At 37.9% G+C, this 26,251-nt stretch overlaps 2 protein-coding genes across 5 annotated transcripts in view; one reads left to right on the top strand and one right to left on the bottom strand.

Moving 5' to 3' along the window:
* The window catches only part of LOC131436607 (uncharacterized), a 593,756-nt gene that overhangs the window by 268,091 nt on the left and 299,414 nt on the right, over positions 1-26,251 (top strand). The gene's annotated exons all lie outside the window — the stretch shown is intronic.
* Positions 1-26,251, bottom strand: part of LOC131436611 (uncharacterized) — a 50,277-nt gene that overhangs the window by 15,368 nt on the left and 8,658 nt on the right. Inside the window, exons 2-3 of one of the 2 annotated variants that reach the window (XM_058605430.1) lie at positions 23,085-23,301; positions 6,691-6,729 (exon numbers count right to left, since the gene is read on the bottom strand). In XM_058605430.1, the coding sequence (XP_058461413.1) occupies positions 6,691-6,729; positions 23,085-23,301 (256 nt within the window). The remainder of the gene's footprint in view (positions 1-6,690; positions 6,730-23,084; positions 23,302-26,251) is intronic. The other variant, XM_058605431.1, reaches the window with a different exon arrangement.

Raw genomic sequence — 26,251 nt, 5'->3', positions numbered from 1 at the left:
GTTCCGGAATCAGCAGAAACAGTAGCCACAAGTTGTAAAATGGAACGCACTTACTTTTATCGGCGATGGTTCAGTCGATTTTTACAAACTTAGGTTCAAATGAAAGGTCTTATGATTCCATACATAAATCCTAAATTTCATCCGGATTTGACTTCTACTTCTTGAGGAGTGATATGATGATTGTCCAAAGTGTCAAACTGTCGCCTCTACGAACGAAGCACACTATGTGTGGTGTACCGAAGCACGATTTTGAAACACAACAAGTCCATCGGTACCGAGCACACATAAGTCCGAGTTTTTAACCGTTTTGAAGAAAACATAATCAGGGACTGGCACGAATGTTTGTTACCGGTATGTGATTTATACCTTAACATAGTTGACGACACAAAGTACTAATTGTACAGATTGTAAAACTATTCGAATGTGTAGACCTGGTTATTTGATGACTCAAAAATCTTACTACAACTTCGAAAGTCTCCCGATTTCGTTTTCGGAAATAGTTATTTAAAATATCCAATATAAAACTTGCAACGATATCTCGTGACATGTTAATGAGAGAAGTGGATTGAAAGTGTATGAGAAAGATGGATTAAAACAGTACTATCGTATAATATTCCAGTCCAGGAAGCTTTTTAAGGTCAGTCTTGATGTAGGTTTCGTCATTCTATGTATCATCGAAATTCTTCAGCGTCGTACTCTGGCTGACTTGTTTTGTTTTACATCACACTTTGGAGTCACCAAGTTCTTGTAAGTCGACAGTTCGCCTAGTTTCTGACTATGCAAGGTTATTGACGACATTTCCAGTTGGTTTGAGACATCTCGGATGGAGGCATAAGAGTTCAAACTACTTTATAAGAGTTGAAATCGACTAACGTTTTCGTGGTCTTTAAATCTCAACCCATATTCAGTCTTTCTATCAGGTTTCGCCGTTTTCCGATAGGTAGCTGTACCGGCTGAGGCTGGTCAAAATACATAGATGATAATGCCTTTAAAGTGAGTGTGTACAGTGCCCAACGAATTGTCATCGCCGTTTGAGTGACAGTTGTTCTTGTTTTCGTATTATTCACGCTCGAAAATGTCTGTTTATTTGCCCAATTCTCGCCATTTGCGGGAAGTTTTACTTTTGTGTTACAATTCGAAAAAAATGCAGCTGAAGCGCATCGAATGCTCTCAGAAACTTTCGGTGATGCTGCTTTGAGTAAAATGACGTGTCGGGAGTGATTTCAACGTTTTAAAAATGGTGATTTCGATGTCGAAGACAAACATGGTGATGGAAGAGAAAAAACCTTCAAAGATGAACAACTAGAAGCATTGCTTGATGAAGATTCGTGCCAAACCCAAGAAGAGCTTGCCGAATCGTTTAGACTGAGTCAGCAAACCATTTCAAAACGTCTCAAGGCCCTGGGCATGAATCAGAAAGAAGGAAACTGGGTGCCGTACGAGTTGAAACCGATGGACATCGAGCGCCGTCTATTTGTATGTGAGCAACTGCTTCAAAGACAAAATCGTAAGGGGTTTTTACATCGAATCGTAACCGGATCATGGGGAAAGCCCGGGCACGCTACTTCGTCGAAGGCAAAACCGAATATTTACGGCGCCAAGGTTATGATTTGTATTTGGTGGGATCAGCTCGGTGTGATTTACCACGAGCTCTTAAAACGGGGTGAAACCATCACAGGAGATCGCTACCGAACGCAACTGATGCGCCTTAGTCGTGCGCTAAAAGAAAAGCGGCCACAATATCAAGAGCGACATGATAAAGTCATCCTCCAACACGACAATGCTCGGCCTCACGTCGCAAAAGTGGTCAAAAAGTACCTGGAAACGCTGAAATGGGAAGTCTTGCCCCACCCGCCGTATTCCCCAGATGTCGCCACTTGTGACTTCCACTTATTCCGTTCGATGGCACACGGCCTGGCAGATCAACATTTTCAATCCTTCGAAGAGTTGGAAAAATGGATCGCTTCACGGATAGCGTCAAAAGAGGACTTTTTTTTTCGAGCCGTGATCCGAAAATTGTCGGAAAGATGGGAGAAAGCTGTCGCTAGCTGACGGACAATACTTTGCATAATACATCTGTAAGCACTTTTTCGCAAAAACGTCACATTCAACAACTTCGTTACCTGGGAAATAACTGTTTCATGAAACAAAAATACAAGGTGAAATGAAAAATAATTTTCTTGGAAATTAACGAATGTTTTTGCACTATTATTTCTGCGATTTTTCAACTTATTGCTCCAGTCCGGAAAGAGATTTTCCGGGACTTTGGACGACACGGGCCATTCTGCAGTATTCCACGATCTCCTCGATCCAGCTGAATTGTTCGACAATGAGTAGCTTTGGAACAAAAAATAGTCCGATGAAGCCGAATGGGGTGAATAAAGTGGATGGGGCTGCCATCGGAGTGCTTAATAGTTGATTTTACCTCTCCAAATATAATGTTTTATGAGAAATTGAAAATCTTTTTTCTGTAATAATCAGTGTGATACCAAACACGTTAAAAAAAATTGTCTATCAAAACAAAACGAAAGGGTTTTTCGCGCTCACACTTGAAATGTCCTAAAAATGATGAATGGACCCACCAAACAAGGCACCAAATAATTTAACAGTGTATTTCGGGGGGTCAAGAAGTTTACGTTGTATCCCACCTAGTATGTAGTAGTGTAGTGAATTAACTAAAGTTTGAACATTATTTTGTTGATCCGTCGGACTACAATCAACGTATGGTGATGTAATTGGAATCAGGTACGAAAAATGAATGTTACAGCGCCTCGAAAACTCGAAATGAATGCTACAATTCTTACCGCATCTTTCGTAGTAACGCACTGACTAGAGATGACAGATCACTAAAGTAACTTGACACCTTAGAGCTAATGCAAGTTACCGTATCAAAAACAGATTATATAAATTATCTACATCATGTCAAATAAAAGTTTAAATATTATACCCAAACATTTTTCTCGGTATAGAAACCTGTTCTGGTCAAGCTTAGCTTAGCTTCACCGACTGATGACTAGCAGCAAAAGCATCACGTCCAACATAAGAGCAAAACATCAAAAAACACTTTCAACAATCCACGTACTAACATAAGCATAACGTTGTTTAAAAGCACCTGTTGTTTTCATTTTTACACCTACACCACGCTGACGACCGGTGACCGTTAATAGTTCTACCTACCCCTGGGCGGCTTTCCTACTAGGTCAAACCGGATTCGGTCGGTCACTGGCTTATCAATTCTAATTGGAACGGATTTCTGTGTTGCTTCGAAACATTGCCGTCGGCGAAAAAACATTTTATTTGGCCTTATAGTTGTTTTCGAACGGTGCAATTTAGCCGGCCAAATGTACGCGGAACATCACGTGCCGTGCATTATAGCCAGTTTTAGAACTAAACATCAAGTGGACCACACACACACACACAGTCACACAAACAATGTTTTTGGCTATCCGCGCGAGATAAGACAAACGAAAACCTGTTGTTTTGCCATTGCCGGCAGAAAATTTCGATTCGAGAAAATTCTGACCCGCAAACGGTTTGGTGTTAAATGGTTTGCGCGTTTTACGATGGAAGTTTCCCGATTGCGTGGTGTATTGCTTTTGTATGCAAAAAGCGAAAAGCATGGTCTGGGTACTACACTCCGAAACGGAACTTGATCTTCTTGGTTTGGACAGACTTTGCGGACGCCGACTCATAAGTTTACAGGAATGGCAAGACTAGGATCCTACGGTAACTAAGAATCCTTTCAAGTCTGGACCCATACATGCGCAAACGCCATAAACTCTGAACCACCGATCCGAGTTTGCTTTTGTATGATGCATACAAACTGAAAATTAAGCCAAAAATGTTTCACACCATTTCTACCAATCGTTGTTTCGGAAACTATTTCTCCGATTGTTTTACTTGCGATCAATGGGCCATGGTCAGAATGCCTGTGAACTACATTTTCAGGTGGGCTCAGGCTTGCCTGTCACTTTCTGACGCTTTGATTTTTATAAACAAACGAGAAATGTTGTTTGATTCCTTGGGAAAAAACATTCACCCGGATTACTGTGGGACGAATTCACCATAAACAGAAATCAGGTAAAATAGTTTTTTTAATTAAACAAAAAGAGTAAAAATAATGCTCGAATCTGTTTCTAGATTCAAAATAATCTATTAAAACAATTTGATTTAAAGAAAAAATGTTCAAAGTTTGCCAAAATGTCAAAGCTTTAAGGTTTTAACTTTTTTATTGTTATCGCATTTCTCCCGACCTTAACATAATTATGACCTTTTGAAGATGGGTTTTGAGATATCAATTCAAGGCTAGTAAATTAAATCACTTCGCAAATCGTAAACCAGTTGATTTATACGCATTCGCTTTGCTTGTTTTCTAATAGATTCAGAACTTTTTTTTTGTAGAATCGCATTTGATATTCATAATATTCAAAGATTAATTTACATTAGTATGAAGATGGTCCTAATCCTTATTTAGGATCGAAATGTAAATATCAACGTGGCATTTACTGAATGGAAGATCATTAAGTCAACGACTCTTGATAAAATACCACGGCATAGGATTAGAGGGTGCACATTTATTTGACATATGCCACAAGCAAACACTGCGACTGAAAGAAACATCTCACGCATCTAAATTCATTGACATTGGCGTATGGGAACTAGAATGAAGACGAAATAAGGGAAAACAAACATTTTTGCATAACATGTTCATGCTACCGAGTGAGTACATAAAATATACTCATTATAAAGGGTGATTTTTTAAGAGCTTGAGAACTTTTTTAAACAATAAAACGCATAAAATTTGCAAAATCTCATCGGTTCTTTATTTTAAACGTTAGATTGGTACATGACATTTACTTTTTGAAGATAATTTCATTTAAATGTTGACCGCGGCTGCGTCTTAGGTGGTCCATTCGGAAAGTCCAATTTTGGGCAACTTTTTCGAGCATTTCGGCCGGAATAGCCCGAATTTCTTCGGAAATGTTGTCTTCCAAAGCTGGAATAGTTACTGGCTTATTTCTGTAGACTTTAGACTTGACGTAGCCCCACAAAAAATAGTCTAAAGGCGTCAAATCGCATGATCTTGGTGGCCAACTTACCGGTCCATTTCTTGAGATGAATTGTTCTCCGAAGTTTTCCCTCAAAATGGCCATAGAATCGCGAGCTGTGTGGCATGTAGCGCCATCTTGTTGAAACCACATGTCAACCAAGTTCAGTTCTTCCATTTTTGGCAACAAAAAGTTTGTTAGCATCGAACGATAGCGATCGCCATTCACTGTAACGTTGCGTACAACAGCATCTTTGAAAAAATACGGTCCAATGATTCCACCAGCGTACAAACCACACCAAACAGTGCATTTTTCGGGATGCATGGGCAGTTCTTGAACGGCTTCTGGTTGCTCTTCACTCCAAATGCGGCAATTTTGCTTATTTACGTAGCCATTCAACCAGAAATGAGCCTCATCGCTGAACAAAATTTGTCGATAAAAAAGCGGATTTTCCGAATGGACCACCTAAGACGCAGCCGCGGTCAACATTTAAATGAAATTATCTTCAAAAAGTAAATGTCATGTACCAATCTAACGTTTAAAATAAAGAACCGATGAGATTTTGCAAATTTTATGCGTTTTATTGTTTAAAAAAGTTCTCAAGCTCTTAAAAAATCACCCTTTATTTATTTTCGTCAATTGTGAATGGCTGTTAAAAATGAGCAGAATTTAAACTTACTCCATCTAAATTTCATTGTTTTTTAATCAATGGAAGGATGACAATAACTTTGGCTGTCATTAATTCTAATATCACATTTATTATCTGGACTTGTTGTTTATTTTACTGTATCGAAGTGGTTGTTTTGACAGTAAATTGTATTGCATTTTTTCCTCTAATAGTGCTGAACACATCGTCACGGTTGATAGTTATACTTGATTGGAGTCGCGAACCGAAAATTAATTTTTCTACACCCACTTCGAAAATTTGACGCGGTCAGGTTGAAAATTCGCGAAGTCGTTCAAACGGTCAAGATCGACCGTTTGCAGTGTTCGCCTTCATTTCTGTGAGCGGTATACTATCGATCGACTGTAAGCAAGTGCCGTAGTGGAACTTAGAATAGAAAACTGTATTTTAATTACTGTCTGATTCCGTCAAAAAATTCAATGCCAGCCAAATCACCGCCAGAAGAATTTAACTGCGCAAAGAATTTCGTTCATTTTCGAGGCTATTAGCAAGCAAACGAGATCAGAATCTTACGATATACCATCAAGGTCGACGATTTGTGTGAGAAAATGGACTATGGTCAGCTTCCCACACAAAAGTTCTACAAAGAAAATGGTCGAGGTGATTTCTCTTGCAATGTAATGTCTTTAACAAGCAACCTCATGATCTGGTAATGTATTTGCAGCAATGGAAGAAAAACTCAAGTTTTCGCAGGAATGCCTGAAAAGACGTATTCTTTCGTACATCAAAGCTCACAATGGATTTGTAAAGTTTTGGCCAGATTTGGCAACTTGTCACTACAGTGAAAAATTGATATAGTGTTCGAAAAGGACATCATTCCACTCAACTGCCCTCATTTCGCCCGAATAAGAAAAAAATCGGGTGAATGGTAACCAGAGGAGAATGAAAAGGACCAGATCAGGATAGATCAAGCTAGATCGAAGATAATGATAATGAGAAGATTACGGGGTTACTTACCTTCCGGCTCGAGAAAAGAAGCCGAGTCTTCTGATCGCCCTACAAAAATATGAAAACGGTTTTATTTCAATGAATTAAAATGCTGACGACACTAAGAGTAAAAACCTGTTTTAATCCACCTAGTGGTGTAATGATGCCTTTCTCATATCAATCATACTATCATATTTATTTATACTGTGGTATTCTTGAAAATAATTTTCTTTGATTCTTAAAAGAATAACCGAAATCGATTTGTTTGGCCGTCTACTGATAAAAACTATCAATTGGAGAAGATTTGAGGTCGATTTAGATTTTTATAGCGGGTTTTCGCCCTTTTCAGTGTTGGTATAACATTTTTAACTCACTTTACCCTATATTTCCGGATCTGGAAGTCGGATTCGGATGAAATTTAAGAATTCCGTATGAGACCCCAGGACCTTTCATTTGAACCTAATTTTAAGAAAATCGGTCGCGCCATCTATGAGAAAAGCTAAAAAACATATTTTCATTTTTTTGCTCATTTTACCCCATAACTCCGGAACCGGAAGTCGGATCAAAATGAAATTCAGGAATTTAGTATGCGACCTAAAGAGCTTGTGAAAATCGGTTCAGCCATCTCCAAAAAAATTTGGTGCACTTATTTTCATATTTTTTTGCACAATTTACCTCATAATTCCGGAACCGGAAGGAATTCAGGAATTTTGTATAGGATCACAAGACCTTTAATTTGAATCTAAGTTTGTGAAAATCGGTTCAGCCATCTCTTAGAAAAATTAATGCAATAAAACGTTACATACACATATACGCACATATACGCACATACACACACATACACACACAGACATTTTGAGTACTCGACGAACTGAGTCGAATGGTATATGACACTCGGACCTCCGGGCCTCGGTTCAAAAGGTGGTTTTCACGGTGATTGCATAACCTTTCTATATGAGAAAGGCAAAACAGAAAAAAGTTAGAGAAAAACCTTTTATAATATATATATATATATATATATATATATATATATATATATATATATATATATATATATATATATATATATATATATATATATATATATATATATATATATATATATATATATATATATATATATATATAATTTATATTTCAAACTAGAAGATTCTGTCAAGATTTATTTTTCAAACTTGAATAAAATCAAAAACTTTCTTTGGTTATAAATTACCATAACCCTTTCAATTTGTAAACAGTTATGTCAAGTTAATATAGATATGAATGTGGCAACCCTGCACGCTACACAAAATCGAACAAAGCACGCTGTGTGTTAGGCAGTAGTGTTTTCTTCTTTCGTACCAGCACGTACCGATGCGCACCGGTTTTGCATACTTTTGTATGACAGTTTGTAAGTTTTGATACTCATCACCCTATAATTTCGGAACCAGAAGTCGGATCTGGATGAAATGGCACAGTATCTTTTAAGAAACTTATTCGTGATTTTTGAAAATCGGTTTAACCGTTGCTGATAAATCGAAGTGAGTTCCGTTTCAGGAGTTTTTTTTACTATTACCGGTGCGTTCAGAAGCGGAAACCAGGGACTAGTAGTTCTATAGTAGGTTCATATATCCTCTAACTAACAATATCTGCCAACTAGATGAATTTATCAATAATTTTTATAAAAATTTGCACCTCGTTTCGTTTTCACTTTTGAAAAAATCCTCATGAAATTGAAAATTTTTCATTTATCGTGCTGTAATACCGGAACCGAAAGTCGGATCTCAATCAACTATTCGGAGGCTTCCTAAAGAATTTCAAGATCTTTTATTGGAATATTAGTTTGTAAAAATCTGTTGATAAGTTCCCGAGAAAATTGAGTGCGCATTTTCGCTTAGATTTGCACATATTGCCATGTAATTCTGGAACCAGAAGTCGGATTGGCATAAATTTCAAAAGCGAGCGATCGAGGACTATAGAACTTTGCATTTGAATCTGAGTTTGTGAAAATCGGTTCAGCCACATCTGAGCCACATGAATCGATTGACATTCGTCACATACACACAATTTCATTTTGTGATCTCAACGTACGTGTACCGAGCTAAACGAAGAAGGTGATGACTCCGAATTGTATTGCTCTTTGCGACAAAGAGCAACACTCAAAATAATAATCATGTTATAGTTACGTGATAAGTTATGTGAATATTTTCCACCCTACTTTTCACGTAAGTTTTAATGGACTGGCATTTAAAAGCAGTTTAATGCATAATCCAGTAAAAGTTACGTGTTACCCAGCAGTTCATATCAACTTTAGGTACCAGAGAATTACTGTTTTATATATTGGTTGAAGTCAAAAGGGAAATATTTCAGATTTTTATATAAATTTATGAAATAAAAAATAACATGAAAAATAAAACATTTATTTCAGAAAATTAGCATAGAATTTCAGTGGCTAAAAAAAAGGCAACTTAAAACGTCGTGAGATCTCGAATCGCCAAGTCTCCAGAAATCGTTTTTGTTGTCACTGCCTCCCAACCGAAGCCGAAGTCGAGATCCGAGAACTCCCACAACACTACCGATGCAGGTTGAGATCGCTTCATACCGATTTTGAACTCGTTTCTCGGTACACCAACGGCCTATTCGAAGCATTCGGCAGGAGCGGGCATACTTCCGAACTCACGCAGGTACTCGGTCCAGTCGAACACATGGAAATTCACGTAGATTGTTTGACGTTCGGTCAATCCACGTAAACCTTATGTGATGACTCTATTCATTTAGGGGATGTTCGTGTAACATTGACATTTGAAACCATTTTACGTGATTTTTCAAGTGAATCGAACATGAATTTTTATTTGAGTGAAGTATCCCCTCGTATTGACAACTCTCACCTCTAGCCAGTGATGGCACTTTTCCCTGAGGTGAAATCCGTAGATTTGGTTTCAAGTGTACTCATACTCATATATTTGCATAAAATACTATTATTAATATTATGTAGTTTATCTAACCACGTACATGAAATTAACAGCTTGTGACTCTGGACCATAAAGAGAGGCTTCCAAAAATAAGTGATCGGTGGCGAATAGATGTAAGATTACGTCAACAATAACTACGAAGTTGATGTTACAATATTCCGAGTATTTTTTCCGGATAATAGCCAGTAAGTCATTTGTCAACATCCAATTTGAAGAGTAATTTTATGAAGTATTGAAATCAACCAGATGCACGATAAAACATTTCGCCAGCGCCAAGTCATCCGGAATCTTTCTTCGAAGTGAATTTTGACAGATGGATCATACGCCGTTTTCAGAAAAAAAAGCGAGATTTAGTTTTTTTCGTAGGTATCTGGGGAAATAATGCAAAATCCGTAGCTTTCAAGAGGTTCATCCGTAGATCCGTAAAAAAGGGAGAAATCCGTAAATCTGCGGATAAATCCGTAAGGTTGGCATCGCTGCCTCTAGCACAGGATCACATCAAAGTGCTAGAGCAGAGCTCTGAAATTCTCTAAGTGAAATGCCATCACTGTTGTTAAGCAAATCAAGTTGGTCAGAGGAACTCGACTGTGTGGTACAAAACGATGAAACTTGCATCAACTCGTATGTTCGAGCCCCGACCTGGAAGGATTCTTAGTGCCAGTAGGATCGTAGTACTAGCCATGCAATGACTCGGTACGCCATGAATCGGCTGCGAAGTCTGTAGAAGCATAACAACTATCTTTTTATATCGATTTAGCAACTATCTTACGGATTGCTTCGACTTTCGCATGTACTTCGCAGCAGCTGCATATGTTAAACTAAGTTCTTTTCATGTGAACGATCTTGAAAAATAACTGCAGGATTTCAAGTCAAATTTGGCATAGTAACTATGTTTAGATGCTAAAACTTTCAGCAAAAATCGCTTTAGAACATTAAATATGGTAATTTTTGGGTACTTGGAACGGATCAGGGTCATTTCGTCGAAAGCCATTTCGCCGAAAGCCGTTTCGTCGAAAGCCGTTTCGCCGAAAGCCGTTTCGCCGAAAGCCGTTTCGTCGAAAGCCGTTTCGCCGAAAGCCGTTCCGTCGAAAGCCATTTCGCCGAATGGCATTTCGCCGAATTCTGAAAACGTCTTGAAATCGTAATTAGAATTGATTTAAATTAAAGACAAACGAAAGATGATAGCGTTAACGCCCGTTTTGTTGACCTACCATTGTACTTCTTGAATAATGATTGATTGTTGTACTCTTGAATAAAGATTGATTCACGAGCCTCAGAAAATAGTTCCCAAGAAAATTTGTTGACTATTAGCTACTAAGCATCAAAGCAATTGCATAGGTTTATCTACCAGGCAAATGTAGGTGGTATTTTCCGTTTATTAGGTGAAAATGAAAAAGTATCTAATGCGGCTACGCCACATCGTTTTGGTTCATGTGCTGTCCGACCTCGCTACCGCTCGTTCGGACCTAACTAAAGTAAAAAAACCTAGCTTTAAGTAGAACGGGCAAACGAGGCGGTTACAGGTTTGTATGCAAGAGGCCGCCGCTTCCATCTTAGCTTCGGTTATGTTGCTGCGCCACATCAGTTATACAGGAGACATAACATGTAGGAGATATTACCCTTTCGGCGAAACGACTTTCGGCGAAATGGCTTTCGGCGATATGACCCGCTCCCACTTAGAACCACCTGGGAGCTACGAGCACTTCCCAAAATCGAGCTTTTTCCTTGATGCCAAATTACATAGCAAAGTACGAAACGTAACTAATCTGAAAAAAATATTGTAAACAAATCGACAACTCTGGAACATTGTTGAATTATGGTTTGACTGCAGCTTGAAATGGCAGCTTTTAATAAATAAATAAGCTGTATTCAATAACAATTGCACACTGAACATCTTCTGTAATTTTTAAACTGCATGAGTAAAAAACCTCGAAAATTTTAGTAAATCCTATTTCTAGTGTGTATTGTTTACATTTGCCAAGTTCTGTAGTTATTCAAACAGTAGTTCCTGCCATGTTATTGAAACAAGAAATAGTCCGTTGGGTACCTACTTTAAAAAATCAGAGGCATCCCTTTGAGGGATCGCTAAAAAGCTTGTAATTGCAAATATAACTATGTTTCGTGGGATAAGAATCTTCAAGGAGCGTCTGAGTATCCGAAGGAGGGAAGGGAACGGCCGTAAAAGTGTTTCAATACATTGTAAAATGGCCTGCAAAGTGGCGTAACAGCTCAAGGACCATCCAAACATACCAACTCGAGATATCGCTAAGTCCAACGTGTCAATCAGTTCTGTTATGAAAACCATACTCGCTAATCTGTGGTGAAGTCGTTTTTTTTTGTTCGATTAACCAATCCCCCTAACGATGGAGGGCGACAAATCATATTTTGTCCCAGGACGCCAATTACATTCGACCCAACGGAGTCAATTTTGTCCCAAAAAGGTATAAATTAGTTGAAATATTGCTTAATTAAACTATTCTGAGAAATTATGAAGACGGAACTTTGCAAACATCCATTGAAACACAACTAGAGATGAGGAAAATTTGGGTTGATCAAAATTTGATGGATGGAGTGAAAAGAACGAAACTGAATAAATCTCCAGGATTGATTTATTTTTTCTGGCTCGAGAGATGAATGACCACATAGTTGAAACATATTCCGAAAAACTTAATCAACCGAAACTGAAGAAGGCCTGAGTCGCCTCGGAAAACTCTTATCATTGCGGATAATTTATTTTTGATAATGGCAACTCAGCTCAAATCACCCAAAGCAAAGATACAAAAATATCAAAATGAAAAATGAATGACTGTGCAAAAAGTGCTTGATCAATTTCATCAATGGGGTGATTTATGTAAGATATACGAATTAAATTTAACGCGCTCTCGTCCATTAATTAGGCCAAGTTCAACGACTGTGTCACCGTGAGGAAACATTTTTAGCACATCCCGTCAGATTAAACTGTCACGATTTGACTTCGCTTCTAATATTGAAGTGTTTGCTGGGAATGTTCAAACCATTTTGACGAAAATATTCGTAAGAAAAAGTTGAGCTCAGTTATGTTTACAATTGCGACAATAGAAAAAATTGCTACTTTTTTTAACAAAGATTATCAAAACTCTTTCGGTTAATTTGTGGCTTACCGACACAGATCAAACGCTTCATAATTTGACCTAGTTTGAATTTGCACTGCCCCTGCAGAGGCGCAGCGTGTGTCATTGCGACGTCATTGGGTCCGCTTGGTGACTTGCACACACTACAGCGAAGTAGTGTTTAACCAGGTAAAGGACGCAGGGGTCCATAATTTGCTAGTTGAGCTTGATATGTTCAAGTTGCAATAGTTAGGCTCGCATCGTCATTGTAGTTGAGCTGCAGGAGTTTCGATTGCACGCGGTGGAAAATTGACTATTGACGAAGTTAGCTGTCTGTGTATGTATCACAAAAGGGATTACCGACCACTGCCAACTGCTGCTCGTCATTGTATTGATTGTTAACTGATCTTGAAAAACTGTGAACTGAGTGTGTAGCATTTGTCTACTCGCTTGAAAATTATGTAAGTGGGATGGTTGGCGAAGTGAGGGGGTTGAATGACTGCAGCAGCGACTAGCAGCGTTTTGTTACCTAACTAGCGTTTCTATATCAGCTGTGGGAAACTTCGTGCAATGAGAGCTACGTGTTGGTAAGTTGCAGCTGCCAATTAGCGAGTGATTCGATTACGATGCTGGTAAGCGAGATTAAACTAGAACTATTTTCGATCCAATCCAACTTTGTTCAATAAATATAAAGTTGGGATTTTAGTTATCTAATAATGTGTAATTCAAAAAACTTGTACAAAATCATTCCAAGGAAAGAAGTTTGGAAAAACTAAGTTTTTTTATGTAAGAATTTTATACCGATAGAATCCTAAAGTTTGCCTTAATGTTGGTATAAAGAAATACTGTTCGTTGTCAAATTCTTGAGTCTTGAAGCTGTTTTTTTCTGCACTAGAAGCCAACGTTAGCTATTTTCAATATCGTAGCTCTTTGAATGCTATTCCATGGCCGATTATCCTTGAAATGCATTAAATTGAGTTATTTCATAAAATAAATTTAATTGAAAACCTGAATGGTAAACATCTTCTTGAGGGCCATTTGATAATACTTGATTCATGTAACCCGATGATCTCTCCTAGTCACGAGGTTTAACTAGCAATCTGCACACAGGATTCAAACGAGTAGGGTTTCCTAATGCGTAAAAAGCAACTGTGCATAAATCATTCCGCACGGATAAAAATAGCCGTGATACGTTTCTCCCTATAGGAGATAATGATCAATTCATAAACCAAATCTATATTTATGTTAGCAGTTAGCGGTCTCGGTTCATCGGTATTGTTTTGGAGTATTGCGCAACGTTCCTGGCGGATGGTTCCCAGTTGCTTCATTAAGCGATCGATTAGCATTAGCATATCTACTCCGTTGTTTTCTTGCGGAACGCTTTGCTATGCATCCTGAAGCGTTAGGTTTTTTTTGGCGTTATTTATTACTGCAATTAACGTATCGCATGGCCTGCCTTTTCAACCAGTGTTGCTTCTCTACGTCTTATCGTTTGGGAACCATAGCGAACTGAAACTCGACGAAATTTGTAAAGGAGTATGAAAAAACTAGTCTATTTAAAAACAAAACATCAGTAGTTAGCAATAGTTTGATAACGGCGCAATAATCGATTGGGGTTCTCAACAGACCAACACGGTGGGATGTGAACATAAATTATTCTATTTATTTAAATATTTAGGTGATTCCTGGATCACATTAATGATCAATAGTGGGTAATTTTCAAATTTCAGTAACTTCACTAGAGGCTGTCTTGAACTGGTTTGTTTTACTTCTCAGCGCTGCCTGCAAGAGCCAGACCGAAAGGGGAAACAGATTAATGAGATTCGAAAATATGAAAAATAACAAAAAATAATCACCAGACGCGGGTTCGTGTTTTACCTCTGATGATTTTGCCTAGCAAATTTTCATATTTTCACAATTTTATTCATCTGTTTTCCTTCACACTCTGCCGCTCGTTGGCAATGAATAAAATTAATGTTTAACTTTTATCAGTACAACCGATAGGAAAAGGACTGACGAAACAGAAAAGCAGAAATGAAAATACGCGAAAAAAACCGCACAGACAGGATTCGATCGCGTTACTTTTCCTATCTGGGAAAGCTAGTAAAACAGAACGCAACAATCATAAAATGATCTAGTAATCATTAAATAATTTTATTTGAAAGTTTAAGTAAATCATGAAGTTGTCATTTACACTAATGTCGTTTTCGTTTGATGCCAAACCTAACCCAGTTTCCACTCTAACTGCTGTCAAACCGTTTGTTTGAATCCAATTTTGAACCTAGTTTCAACGTTGTTGGACTGAAAATGGAATCAGTTTCGAGCCTGGTTTTTATATCAGGTTTGCTCAAACCCCCGTTGCTAAGTGCGAAATCAACACAGTTTCGTGAAAAGTGTTTGTTTGATGAAACTACGCTGGGTCAGTTTCAGTATTTTCAAGCGAAAACGACATGAGTGTTCTAAAATTGTGTATATTCACCCTGGCAGAGAATACCAAATTCTACAAGCTTATCGTTTTTGCCTTTCTGTATAGAAAGGTATTAGAATTGCTGGAAAAACCGACTTTTGAACGGAGCCTCGGAGACCTATGGTGTTATATACCATTCGACTCAGTTAGACGAGATCGGAAAATGTGTGTGTGTGTGTGTGTGTGTGTGTGTGTGTGTGTGTGTGTGTGTACGTGTGAGCACTTTTCGAAGATATTTTTATCCGCTCAATTTTCTCAGAGATGGCTGGACCGATTTTAACAAACTTAGACTCGTTTGAAACTACTGTCAGGCCGAAGATCAAATGGCTGTGACTTTCGGTTCCGGAGATAGAATGGAATAAATAACGTAATCGTCAAAACGTGTTGTTTTTTTACTGCGCAAGTTTCTCGGAGATGGCTGAACCGATTTCAACAAGCTTAGGCTTAGGCGCTACTATTTGGTCATTGATCAAGTTCAAAGATCAAATGATTGTGACTTTGGGTTCCGAAGATATGATGGTATAAGTGACGTAACCGACGAAACGCGTTGATTTTTCGCGCAAGATTCTCGGAGATGGCTGAACCGATATTAACAAACTTAGACTCGTTTGAAAGCTACTGTCAGGCCATTGATCAAGTTTGAAGATCAAATGGCTGTGACATTTGGTTACGGAGATATAATGGTATAAGTGACGTAACTGACATAACACTTAACATTAACATTTCGTCGCTCTAATGAATATAAGGGTGCCAATATTTTGGGATCACCTCTAATTCCGTTAAGCGCTATTGTTCAAAAGTTTAAGCACCTCGAGAAAAGTCCTCATGCAAAATTTGAGCCAAATCGGACATAAGTAAGGGGTACTCAGCGGTTAAGGTTTGAAAATTTTTGATCTTGAAAAATTACTATAGGGGGGAGTACATGAGATTTCCGAAATCGAACATATTTTTTGATGCCGAAAATCTCAAAATTAAAGAAAAAGTCGAGATATAGTGTTATCTCAAAAAAAATTGTTTTGAAAAAATCGACTTTCTGGGACTAAGAAAAAATTTTCGAAGTCCCAAAAAGTTTTTTTTTCGAGATGACACTAAATCTCGACGTTTCATGCAATTCTAAGACCTTTGGCATCAAATTTTTTTTTTCGATTTCGAAAATTTCAAGTACCATACCCCCACCCCTCCCCTCCTTTGGTGATTATTACAAAGTATTTGTATAATGCAAAAGGCGTATAAATTATTAGAATTTCAGTTTCTATTTCTATTACCGGTTCAAATAAAACTGCCATCATGACCATCAATCTGTTTTGGTTTAAGTCACTATACAAACGTAAAATACACTCAAAATAAATAATTAGTTTTAAAAAAATGCCGTTCACAGGGAAGAATGTTCGGTTGCCGAAATCCCACCATAACTTTTGACAGAAAGTAGATAGCGTCATTCCGGCAAACGTCATATGTGTGTAATAGATGCCCATTATTTTTGTGCCGAATACCAAAGCGAACAGGCGCGTCTACTTTTTACTACGATCAAAATAATTTTTAAATTGTGTATAGCAACACAAAGGATTTTCTGATCGTTTTTATGATGCCATAAATTAAAGGAAATGAATCGAAGTGAATTCAATCTATTTCGGTGTTCAATATCAGTAGCTATCAAAATATTCGAAACCAAAGCTTTTTTATCACTTTCAAAATGTGTACAGAATTTGGCTATCGACACCCCATTTTTTCTCGAAAAATCGTGAGATGCAGAGATGCCTGATCTTCAAATTTGTCAGTGAATTAGCAGATTTCTTTTTTAAGCTGCAGGTCTTTTTTCGTCTGCGGTAATAGAATTTATTGGCATCTCTGGCTGAAATGATTAAAATGAGCAAACATGTTCACTTTACTAAATAGGTAAAAAAAAAGGCGGGTGAGTAATGTCAGAGACATAACTGGATGTCGTGAATACGAAAAAACTGACACGCTCCCATCACTTTTCCGAATATCAGTTAGTTGATTGATTGTATGAATTGTGCAAGCTTTACTCTTTTTCACTAATAGAATTTGAAGCGATACACCTACATTAAAGTACAGATTAGTTACATTAAACAGCTACTATTCTACAACTATATATTCCAAACTTGAAACAATTCCTTTTTAATTTGCTAATATAGGAAGCTAGGTACGATAAATTTGTAGTTTATTTTTTTTGAAGCTATGAAGTTCGAAGATATCTGATTCTTCTCGAAATTTCAGTACGAGACAATTGCAATGGCCTGGTCTGAAATGTATCTACGATCTTCGGTATGCAAGAGTGATTCTAATAATAATAATAATGATAATAATAATAATAATGATAATACAGATTAATCTGTATATATGGCAACCCTGTTTCGCAAGGCATATTTTCACACGACCCCATACTAGTATAAAGATGTGTTCAACATTCGCTTTCGCATTGCCGTTCGTAATTGAATGTGTTAGTGACGGTACAAATCTGCTTTTCTACCTGTTTTCGGAGCCACCGTTCTGACGGTGTCTCGTACGTACAGAGTAGCTGCTTTAACTTAAATGACGCTATTTCTCACATCACATTTCCTTTTATACGTGCTAGTGGTAGCGGTGGACGGACGTCCCCTTTGTTAGAATTCCTTTCCTATACGCCGAACGGGAAACAGTGAAACGATATAAAAGAGAGAGTTAGCAGAGCGGCAGCCAGTAATTAGAGGCGTGCAAAACAGCTCATTTTGGTGAACAGCTCCGAACCGATCAGCTCACCAAAGTGAATCGATTCGATGTATCAGCTCATCAGCTCTTTTAGTTTGAACTTAAGGTTCATTTTGTGCGCCGCTTTTCTCATGCACCGGTTTTCTTTCATATGCATGATCGAAATTGAATCATTAATTTGCAATGATGCAATGAATGCAATGCGAATTAATTTATCTTTAATTGATGTCGACTAAATTGAATCTCTCAAAGAGCCGAAGATCCGATCAGCTCGTAGCGTGTTCCCTTCGTCATAATGCAGTGAACTGGGTAGCAAATGAGTGAGCTGGTGAGCTGCGGTTCTTTTGAAAAGAGCTGTGAGCTGTCAGCTCACTTCAATGATTCGATTCACTGGAACAGCTCAGGAGCGAATTGCCCATCTCTACCAGTAATACTGAATGGGTCGTCGAGCTGTTAACAGCATATTGTGGAGGAACAGTTAAGGGCAAGGCAAAGTCCCGCTCAAACCGTGCTGGTCTGAATTGCCCAGTTGGCGGCAGAATCCATCGTTGGCCTCGGAAGGGTAACTACGCCGAGCGTGTCAGTGCTGGTGCATCGGTCTATCTGGCGGCAGTGATGGAGTACTTGGTTACCGAAGTGTTGGAATTGGCCGGTAACGCTGCCCATGACAACGAAAACGAAAATCATCCCTCGCCATCTGCAGCTGGCCATCCGTTGAAAACCCCGTCCTTTTCAGGATGACCACATCACTGTGATAAAGAAATATTTAGAATTGCTTTAAGTTTAGCCAGTTCTGATACGCCTGGAAAGTAGAATGCGCAAATCAAGTGGAAACATTTGTTCTAACAATTTTTGTTTTCGGCCGCATACTAAAGTAATCGCGACAAAAATACATATTGATCTGTGGCAACTCTGTTTCGCACGGCATATTTGTAAACTAGTATAAAGATGTGTTCAAAATCATCACTTTCGCTTTCGCATTGCCGTTCGTAATTGAATGTGTTAGTGACGGTGCAAATTATTTTAACTCCCATCTTGATGAATCTTTTGGTAGGAAATATTGAGATCTGAGATGGTTCTCGTGTGTGTCTTGTTTCGGCAATGGGCCTTGCTGGACTTTTTGGCTGCCTTTTTCGGTGTCATTGTGCTGACGGTGTTTCGTGCATTCATATCGGGAAACAATGAGACGACAGGTGCTCGATTTTGCTGTCGTGTGTCTTGTTTCGGGAAGAGTTGCTCAGCAAATGGTAGGAAAAATGAACCATTCAACTTTTATATGGATGCTCTTGTATAGATACAGACATCTCGCGTTCTGATTGGCTGGTGCTGTCATGGGTTAAATCAAACAGGTTTTTCAATAGTGTACTATTGAAAAACTTCAATGTTGTTGCAATACACGTTCAAGTTGAAGATTTTCGATTCTATTGGTAGTTAGATTATATAAATCCTTCTACAGATCACTGAGCTATGAGCTTTCAAAATACGAGAAAGGCAAACGCGCCTTATGAATTATCTTCTTTGATACTCGTTTATACCAAACATTTCAGAAAAGTTTAATTGTGAACTATTTAAGAATATGTCACACAACTGAAAGTTTTATCATAAAATTGTGATCATATTTCCGATGGCATGTAGCAAGAATTATGTTGATTCGTTAGATATAACAGGAGATATTCACGATCAAAAACTTATCACTCTCTCAGAGGGTAAATTTTGAAAAGGCGCCCCAAGTGGCAATTATTTTCTAAGTGGCAATTATTTTCCATTTACTAAGTGGCAATTATTTTCATCGCTGCACAGCTGCAAAACCTTTGCATTCTAAGAAAAAGCATTAAAATTTTTTCTTTGCAAAGGAACTCAACGTTAAACGTTTTTTTCATTAGCTAAACAAACATTTGTAATAATGGATCTCACTGTCGCCTTTTTTGGGAGCTTTTATTACCAATCAGTAAGGATTGAGGTCCTTATTGTACGCAGTTCATCTATTATTTCATCGCAACGTAAGGGTTGTTATAGTCGAAAGTATTGTTGTGAGTTTTGTTTTCGAATTCGATGTTGTTCGCACCTTGTTGGACATTGGTGGCAGTTACTAGCTGGGTCTCCAAATAATCAGGGAAATGTACCACTTTTTGCATCAGAAGTACTGGGTTCACAAGTTACCGGTGCAGAAAGAGGTTATCGTTATCTTTTTGCAGTTTTAGTGCAGGATTTACCGTAATGAGCAGGTTGTTCACAGAACTGAAAACTGATTCTAGTAGGCTACCGGTGATTTACAAGGACACCTCCCGCCCTCACTAAATGTTACGTATGACGGAATCGTGTTTGGAAGACGCATACGCAACACATGCATGGCATTTCTGATATCAGTACAAAAATTCTACCACACTTCAATGTATCTATCCCATACTACGACATTTCTCTTCAAATGTATGCCTCAGTGACCTGCGGAGAAAGTTCATGTACACGCTCCTGCACGGCATCGTATTCTACGTATTCAAGGATTTTTGTATGTATTGTTATCACATTCGATACTGTGCATGTCATTGTTAACTGAAACGAACGTAGTGGCATTACTTTCACAGTATCAGTCGCATATGTAAAATCGGCATGTTAAGAAAAATCGATTCAAATTTTATTCTCGTTTTTTGTGGTAAAAAAATGGGCCCAATTTAGAGCAAATTTATGCATATGGGACCGATAAGAATTGATAATTTTTCACATTTTTCAGAACAAGTCCACAGTTTTTATTGCCATTTTCTGAATGTATATTGAAGATAGACCTCATCGATAAAGTTAACTAGAATGAATAGTACAAGTTTTGTTAAATTGTATCTGCTTTACATTCTTAACGCTGAGGTGCATTCGTTTCTAAAGTAAGATTTCAATCTCATTTGCTGTGGGTTTAATTGTACAGTGATTCAAAACAATGTAGATTGAATTTGGTCGCAGTGGTGTAGACTCTGATTTATGATAATCGATTTCGATCATTTCCATAGCGTACCCAGGTAACCAGTAAGCACTAATAATGGTAGTAAAATAGCTTTTTATGAGCACCGAATATTCTTATAGCTCTTTATCTGCAATCTGAAAACTGATCTGTTGTAAATCAATCAGAATTTAGCTTACACAGTGCACACCTGTCATAAATAAGCACGATCCATGAATAGCCGTATATTTTGCCAAAATCGGTCTTAATTCAGTACCAAGATTAAAGTGCTAATTAGCGATTATTTGCTTTCATAGTGCGGCATTAGTATGTGCTTATTAATCACAGCATTGTTAAATATCGAAGAAATACCACAGTTGACGAATTCCTCGTCAAATCGTGTTCAGAGTTGGTAGCATCCTCTCAGATTTTGTTGATACTTTCTGGACATGCTTTCCAAAAACAAAACAAATTTGCATATATTTTTTTTCCAAAATTGATCTACACTAATTAACAGGGTCTGAGTGTTTAGTAGAATATTTATGATAGAATAAAAATTTTTAACACCATGGAACCTATAGTTGAATTCAATGATGTTAAAAAAATTTTGATCTACACTGTCTTCTTCACTTATTTTTACTTTTTTTCTCAAATGGTTATTGGAGAAAAATTACTAATGGGGCAAAAACGTAATGTAAGGAAAATGCTTTCCTAATAAGAGGTCAAATTTTCGTTCTCAAATACTAAAAAAATCCAAATAGGGAACAACACTGAAAAAAAATGTTTCAAATTTTTTTAATCGAATGGGTATTTATGTTCCTCCCCACCAATAATTCATATATTGCAAGATAGGAGCTTACGCGTTAAACAAAATTTTCCAACTACAACTAGTGATAGAGTATTCTGTAAACTCTTCTCACAAATTGAGTTTCATTGAATTCTTTGAATTTTTTGAATCGATTTTTTTCAGTGTAGGACTCGATATGAAATTTTCGGTTTCGTCACTTTTTTTACTCTTTTTGGGAGACAGTCAACATAAATTTGGAAAAAATCGAAATATGTAAAGTGGCTCTTTGTGACAAATTCTACAAGTCAATACAATTTTTTTTAATCTGAGAGAATGCTGTCAACATTTGTTAGAGTTAGCGCGAAATTCGTTCATTCGGTCCTTTCTAGAACCAGAAAAATGTTTTCAAAGAACAGATTCCGATACTTTCGTCCATTGAAGAATTTGTTTTATTATTTTGATTATAGAAGTATTTTTTTGATCATTCGAAAGCTTTCGGATCTTCCAAATGGCGGAAGTTATTACTTGTGGGACAAACTAATTCGTTCTGGTTTTACCAGTTCATGGATTCCTATTCCAGGATATACACTTCCTAAAAATGACCGATTTTCAAAAACCTTAATTTTAATATTAGTTTAAAACAATGGTTTTTTGACCGCGGTAGAAGCTACTGATTTTTAGGTGGATTCGACCTCCAGTTCTCAAGATGCAGGTAGATGAGTGTAAACAATTTGAACAAGTTGAAAACGGGAAACAATTTCTAAAAGTAGTCTTAAAACTATTATGAATTGTAGGTCTTGAAACTATTTCGAAACGTATTAGTGGGGCTACATAAGATTTTCCGCCTCCATCGTTGGTTTAGTGAACCAAACCACTCTGTGAAGGGATTGATTTGACGAACAAAAATAATGGTCCCAAGGATAGATGTACCGCCACTGTTTTTGTGTATCCCAAACTGTTGGAAATACATTCAGGGGTTTTTGGTTTGTACAAACAGTACTTAGTTCGTTTCTATTGCTTCGCGTTTTAACCTTCGGCTCATCAGTGCTTAAAATGCGAAAAAATCGAAAAAAATATGTTGGAAATAATTTAAATGGTTTTGGGAAGGATACTGCAAATTATGAAATTTACATATGACGCAATTCATAAACAAGTAATTCGTCCAATAACTGGATTTTACAAGAATGACTTAGATCTATGGCGTAAACAGTTTTTCACATTGGCACGTAAACTGTTCGTTTCATCACCGTAAAATATATCAGAATGCATGAATCATGTGCTAAGTCAACTGTAGAAATATGTTATTTTTGACGCTCTGACGTTTCAATCTCAGATGACGCAAATTTCCAATGTCCGTGTGAATACTCCTAAAGTTTTGAATCAAAACAGATTGAGGCAGTATGTTTGTTCTTTCGATGATGGAATCAACCTTTAATTTTAGCTCAATGGCTCGGTGTCGATATGTTCCAATTTGCATATAAGCTACCAATCTTACCGTATCAGCGAGAGAAGGTCCCTTTCCCGGACGTTCAGCGAATAGTTCGGTTTGGCGGCCATTTCGCATAGCAGCTTCGGTAGGCACGCTTCTCGCAGGGAGTTCTTCAGCCGCTCCTTGCTTGCTACCGTGTCGAACTGGGCTGAGTTCAGTGCGCTGCTGTCGGCACCGTTGTAGGACCGCCGGGTGCTGATTTCACCTTCGGCGGAACTGATTTCTGCCAGTGCGCGGCCATGCGTGTAGGAGCCGGAAATAAAAGTAGAAAATAAAAAAGAAACATCGAATTATGCACGGTTTACAAGGGCGGTCAGCAGTATTGATTTCGATTTTTGTTAGCAAAAAGTTTATGTTGGTACAACAATATGTAAACTATGTCAAGGGACTCGTCAAGGAAGTGTACAACGTTCGATCGTGTAGGTTCTTTCAAGGTAATATTGGGACATGCATTCTTTAATTAAATTGGATCGTTTAGTTTATATCGTCATAAAAAATAATCTCGGCAGAAGTTGGTCAAGTTGTTAAGTAAAAAGTTTATTTTTTCCATGTTTTTCTATCATCAGCCCATCAATTCAGCCAATGAACTTATTCTTTTGAAAGTTACATTCTTCAGTGACACACGATACAACAGAATTCGGCCAAACAAGCTGCAATCCGGCTGGCCGGTATGCAAATGACGGGTTAGATTAAGGTGAGAATTAAAATTGTGCTATCTCATGCTGATGCTACGCGTTTACGTAATCGGAAATCCCTTGTGAAACAAAGTTCGAAAATGGTTAGTCGTGTGAAACGGGTTTGTTGATGCCGGTTACCGGCCGGTGGTGACGGGTTTAATATGACACGAATGATTTGATACTCTTCTAACGGACTGTTAATTGAAAAAGTTTTCAAGTAATGTTTGCGGTTTTCGGGCTGAAAGTCAGGTTTATAGATTTCAATTTCAATTTCACTTCATGAAACAATGGATGGAGCATTTTCGGTGGCCTGATGAAATACTGCTCATCTTTGGTGTCGATCCAAGTATGAGAGCATGCTGAATGGTCTGTGTTCCATCGATCGTTTTTTACTCAATTTTGCAACTTTTGAGTGTTTTTTCTAGTTTCCCTTTAGTGTTCATCTCAAACGTATCAATAGCGTTCAGTATCGCTCATCTGCGATGATTGCACTTGGCACTCGTAATGCGTATATCAATCGTAACTGATCCCACTTTGACACCGCGAATGTTCGGTTTTGTTGTCGATGTTGGAGCCTTGCGAGGATTCCTTCATAACATTCTACACTCAGGATAATTGTACTGGGCCAATTTTTGATCCGTCGATATACAATTCTCTTTCTCATATACTTGTTCAAAGATGCTCTGCGGTTTGACGTACTTTACACATTTGCCGAAAGTCTCCTTTAACAATCAAACCATATTATTCATTGCAAGAGACACGAATTGCAAAAATTAACGTGCTTCCAAAAAAATATCTCTCATCTGTGTAGTAAAATATGTAACGTGTTTCAGTTAACATATGCATACTACGATCTCGGCATTTTAGAGCACCTTGAGGCAAAAGTTTTTTCATTAGCCATCAAAGTCATCGTTGGAATTATGTGGCCATTTCTCACCAGAAAAAAAATCAATAATAACTCATTTAAATGAGGCAATGTTATCACTCAAACGTTTCAAGGATGTAAGTTCCGACATTTTCGGTTCGACGAGTCTACGCGTATGGTTTTCAACGTGAGCCGTAGTACACTTATGCATTATACAAACACTCTTTTAGTAGACTAATTAGCTCGACCGGCAAGTCTATCCGATGCACATCTCCCTGACAACGCATAAACGTATCTTGAATCGGAAACCGGTTTCACAGACATCCTTCGTAGGGTCAAATCGTTTAGCTGTCTAACCTGTAGTGAAAAGTTACAACATGTGCTTCGGCAGGTTGCGAGTATGGTGTCAAATTCAATTTTCCATGAAAGCGAAACCACGATCAGCCCAGGTCGTATCAAATACAATGTTCGTCAAATTGAAATTGGTTAAGCACCCAATCAACATAAGTGAGTTAGGTCTAATCGGATTTCGGTCAGCATAAAGAAGTGTATGGGACATAAAAAAACACGAGCAAAGACATGTTTCTTTTTCCAGATTCCGACCGAACTTGTTGCAAAATGAATGACAAGTATGCAAATTGTGGGCTCGTGTGGGTGAATGGTAGAAATGTGCCGAGTCATGCTGACTCACAATTAAGGAGATCACGAGTCGGAAAGATCAGTCCTTTATTTATTCGTGTGAAACGAATACCACGAAACTGGTTTACGATAGAGCCGAGCAGCTGCAACATAAAGACTGTCCCAGAAAGTATGGACGCACTTTGATTTCGCTGTAAATAATTCACAAGTGTTAGATATTAAAATTTTATTCGATATACTGATAATATTAGACTGCAACAACAGAATATTATTCTCAACATTTGCTACTTAACCATTGTAGACTAGCTGGCGCACCTTCTTGCGAACGTTCCTCATTAAATTCCGTTCAGACTTCTTGGCGACAAGTTTTGACAATTTTTTCCAATCTTTTTCGAACTGTTGAATGGTTTCGGCTGCCGAGACATGTTTCCTAAGATGTGCCTTCGTTAATGCCCAAAATTCTTCGCTTGGTCGAAGTTGTGGCAATTTGGTGGATTCATGTCTTTTGGGACGAAAGTGACATTTTTGGTAGTATACCATTCTACCGTTGATTTCGAGTAGTGGCTTCGAATCATGGGTAGAAGTCGTTTTTGTAAACATTCCTTGATGTGTATTTCGCTGTTCATTGAAGCAGTGGTGATGAAGGGTTTCGAAATCTTACCGCAGCTACTAATTGCTTGCCAGACCATAGCTTTCTTACCAATTCTTTCGACTTCAATCGATGTCTCGGACTGGTTTAACACTTGCCCTTCTCGCACCGTATAATATTGTGGTCCCGGCAAAGATTTGTAATCGAGTTTCACGTAGGTTTCGTCGTCCATGATTATGCAGTTCGAATTTCCAGCAAAAATCGTATTGTACAGCTTTCGGACTACTGCTTCTTGTTTCGGACTACGTTTTGGTTTTTTCTGCTTCTTATAGATTCGAAGATTCAAACGTTCTTTAGCACGAAGAACATTTGACTTCGAAGTACCCACTTTTTTGGCCACATC

This window comes from Malaya genurostris, chromosome 3 (assembly GCF_030247185.1).
Source record: "Malaya genurostris strain Urasoe2022 chromosome 3, Malgen_1.1, whole genome shotgun sequence".
NCBI lineage: Eukaryota > Metazoa > Arthropoda > Insecta > Diptera > Culicidae > Malaya > Malaya genurostris.
Note: the sequence above shows the minus strand (reverse complement) of the source record. Positions and strands in the feature narration are given on the sequence as shown.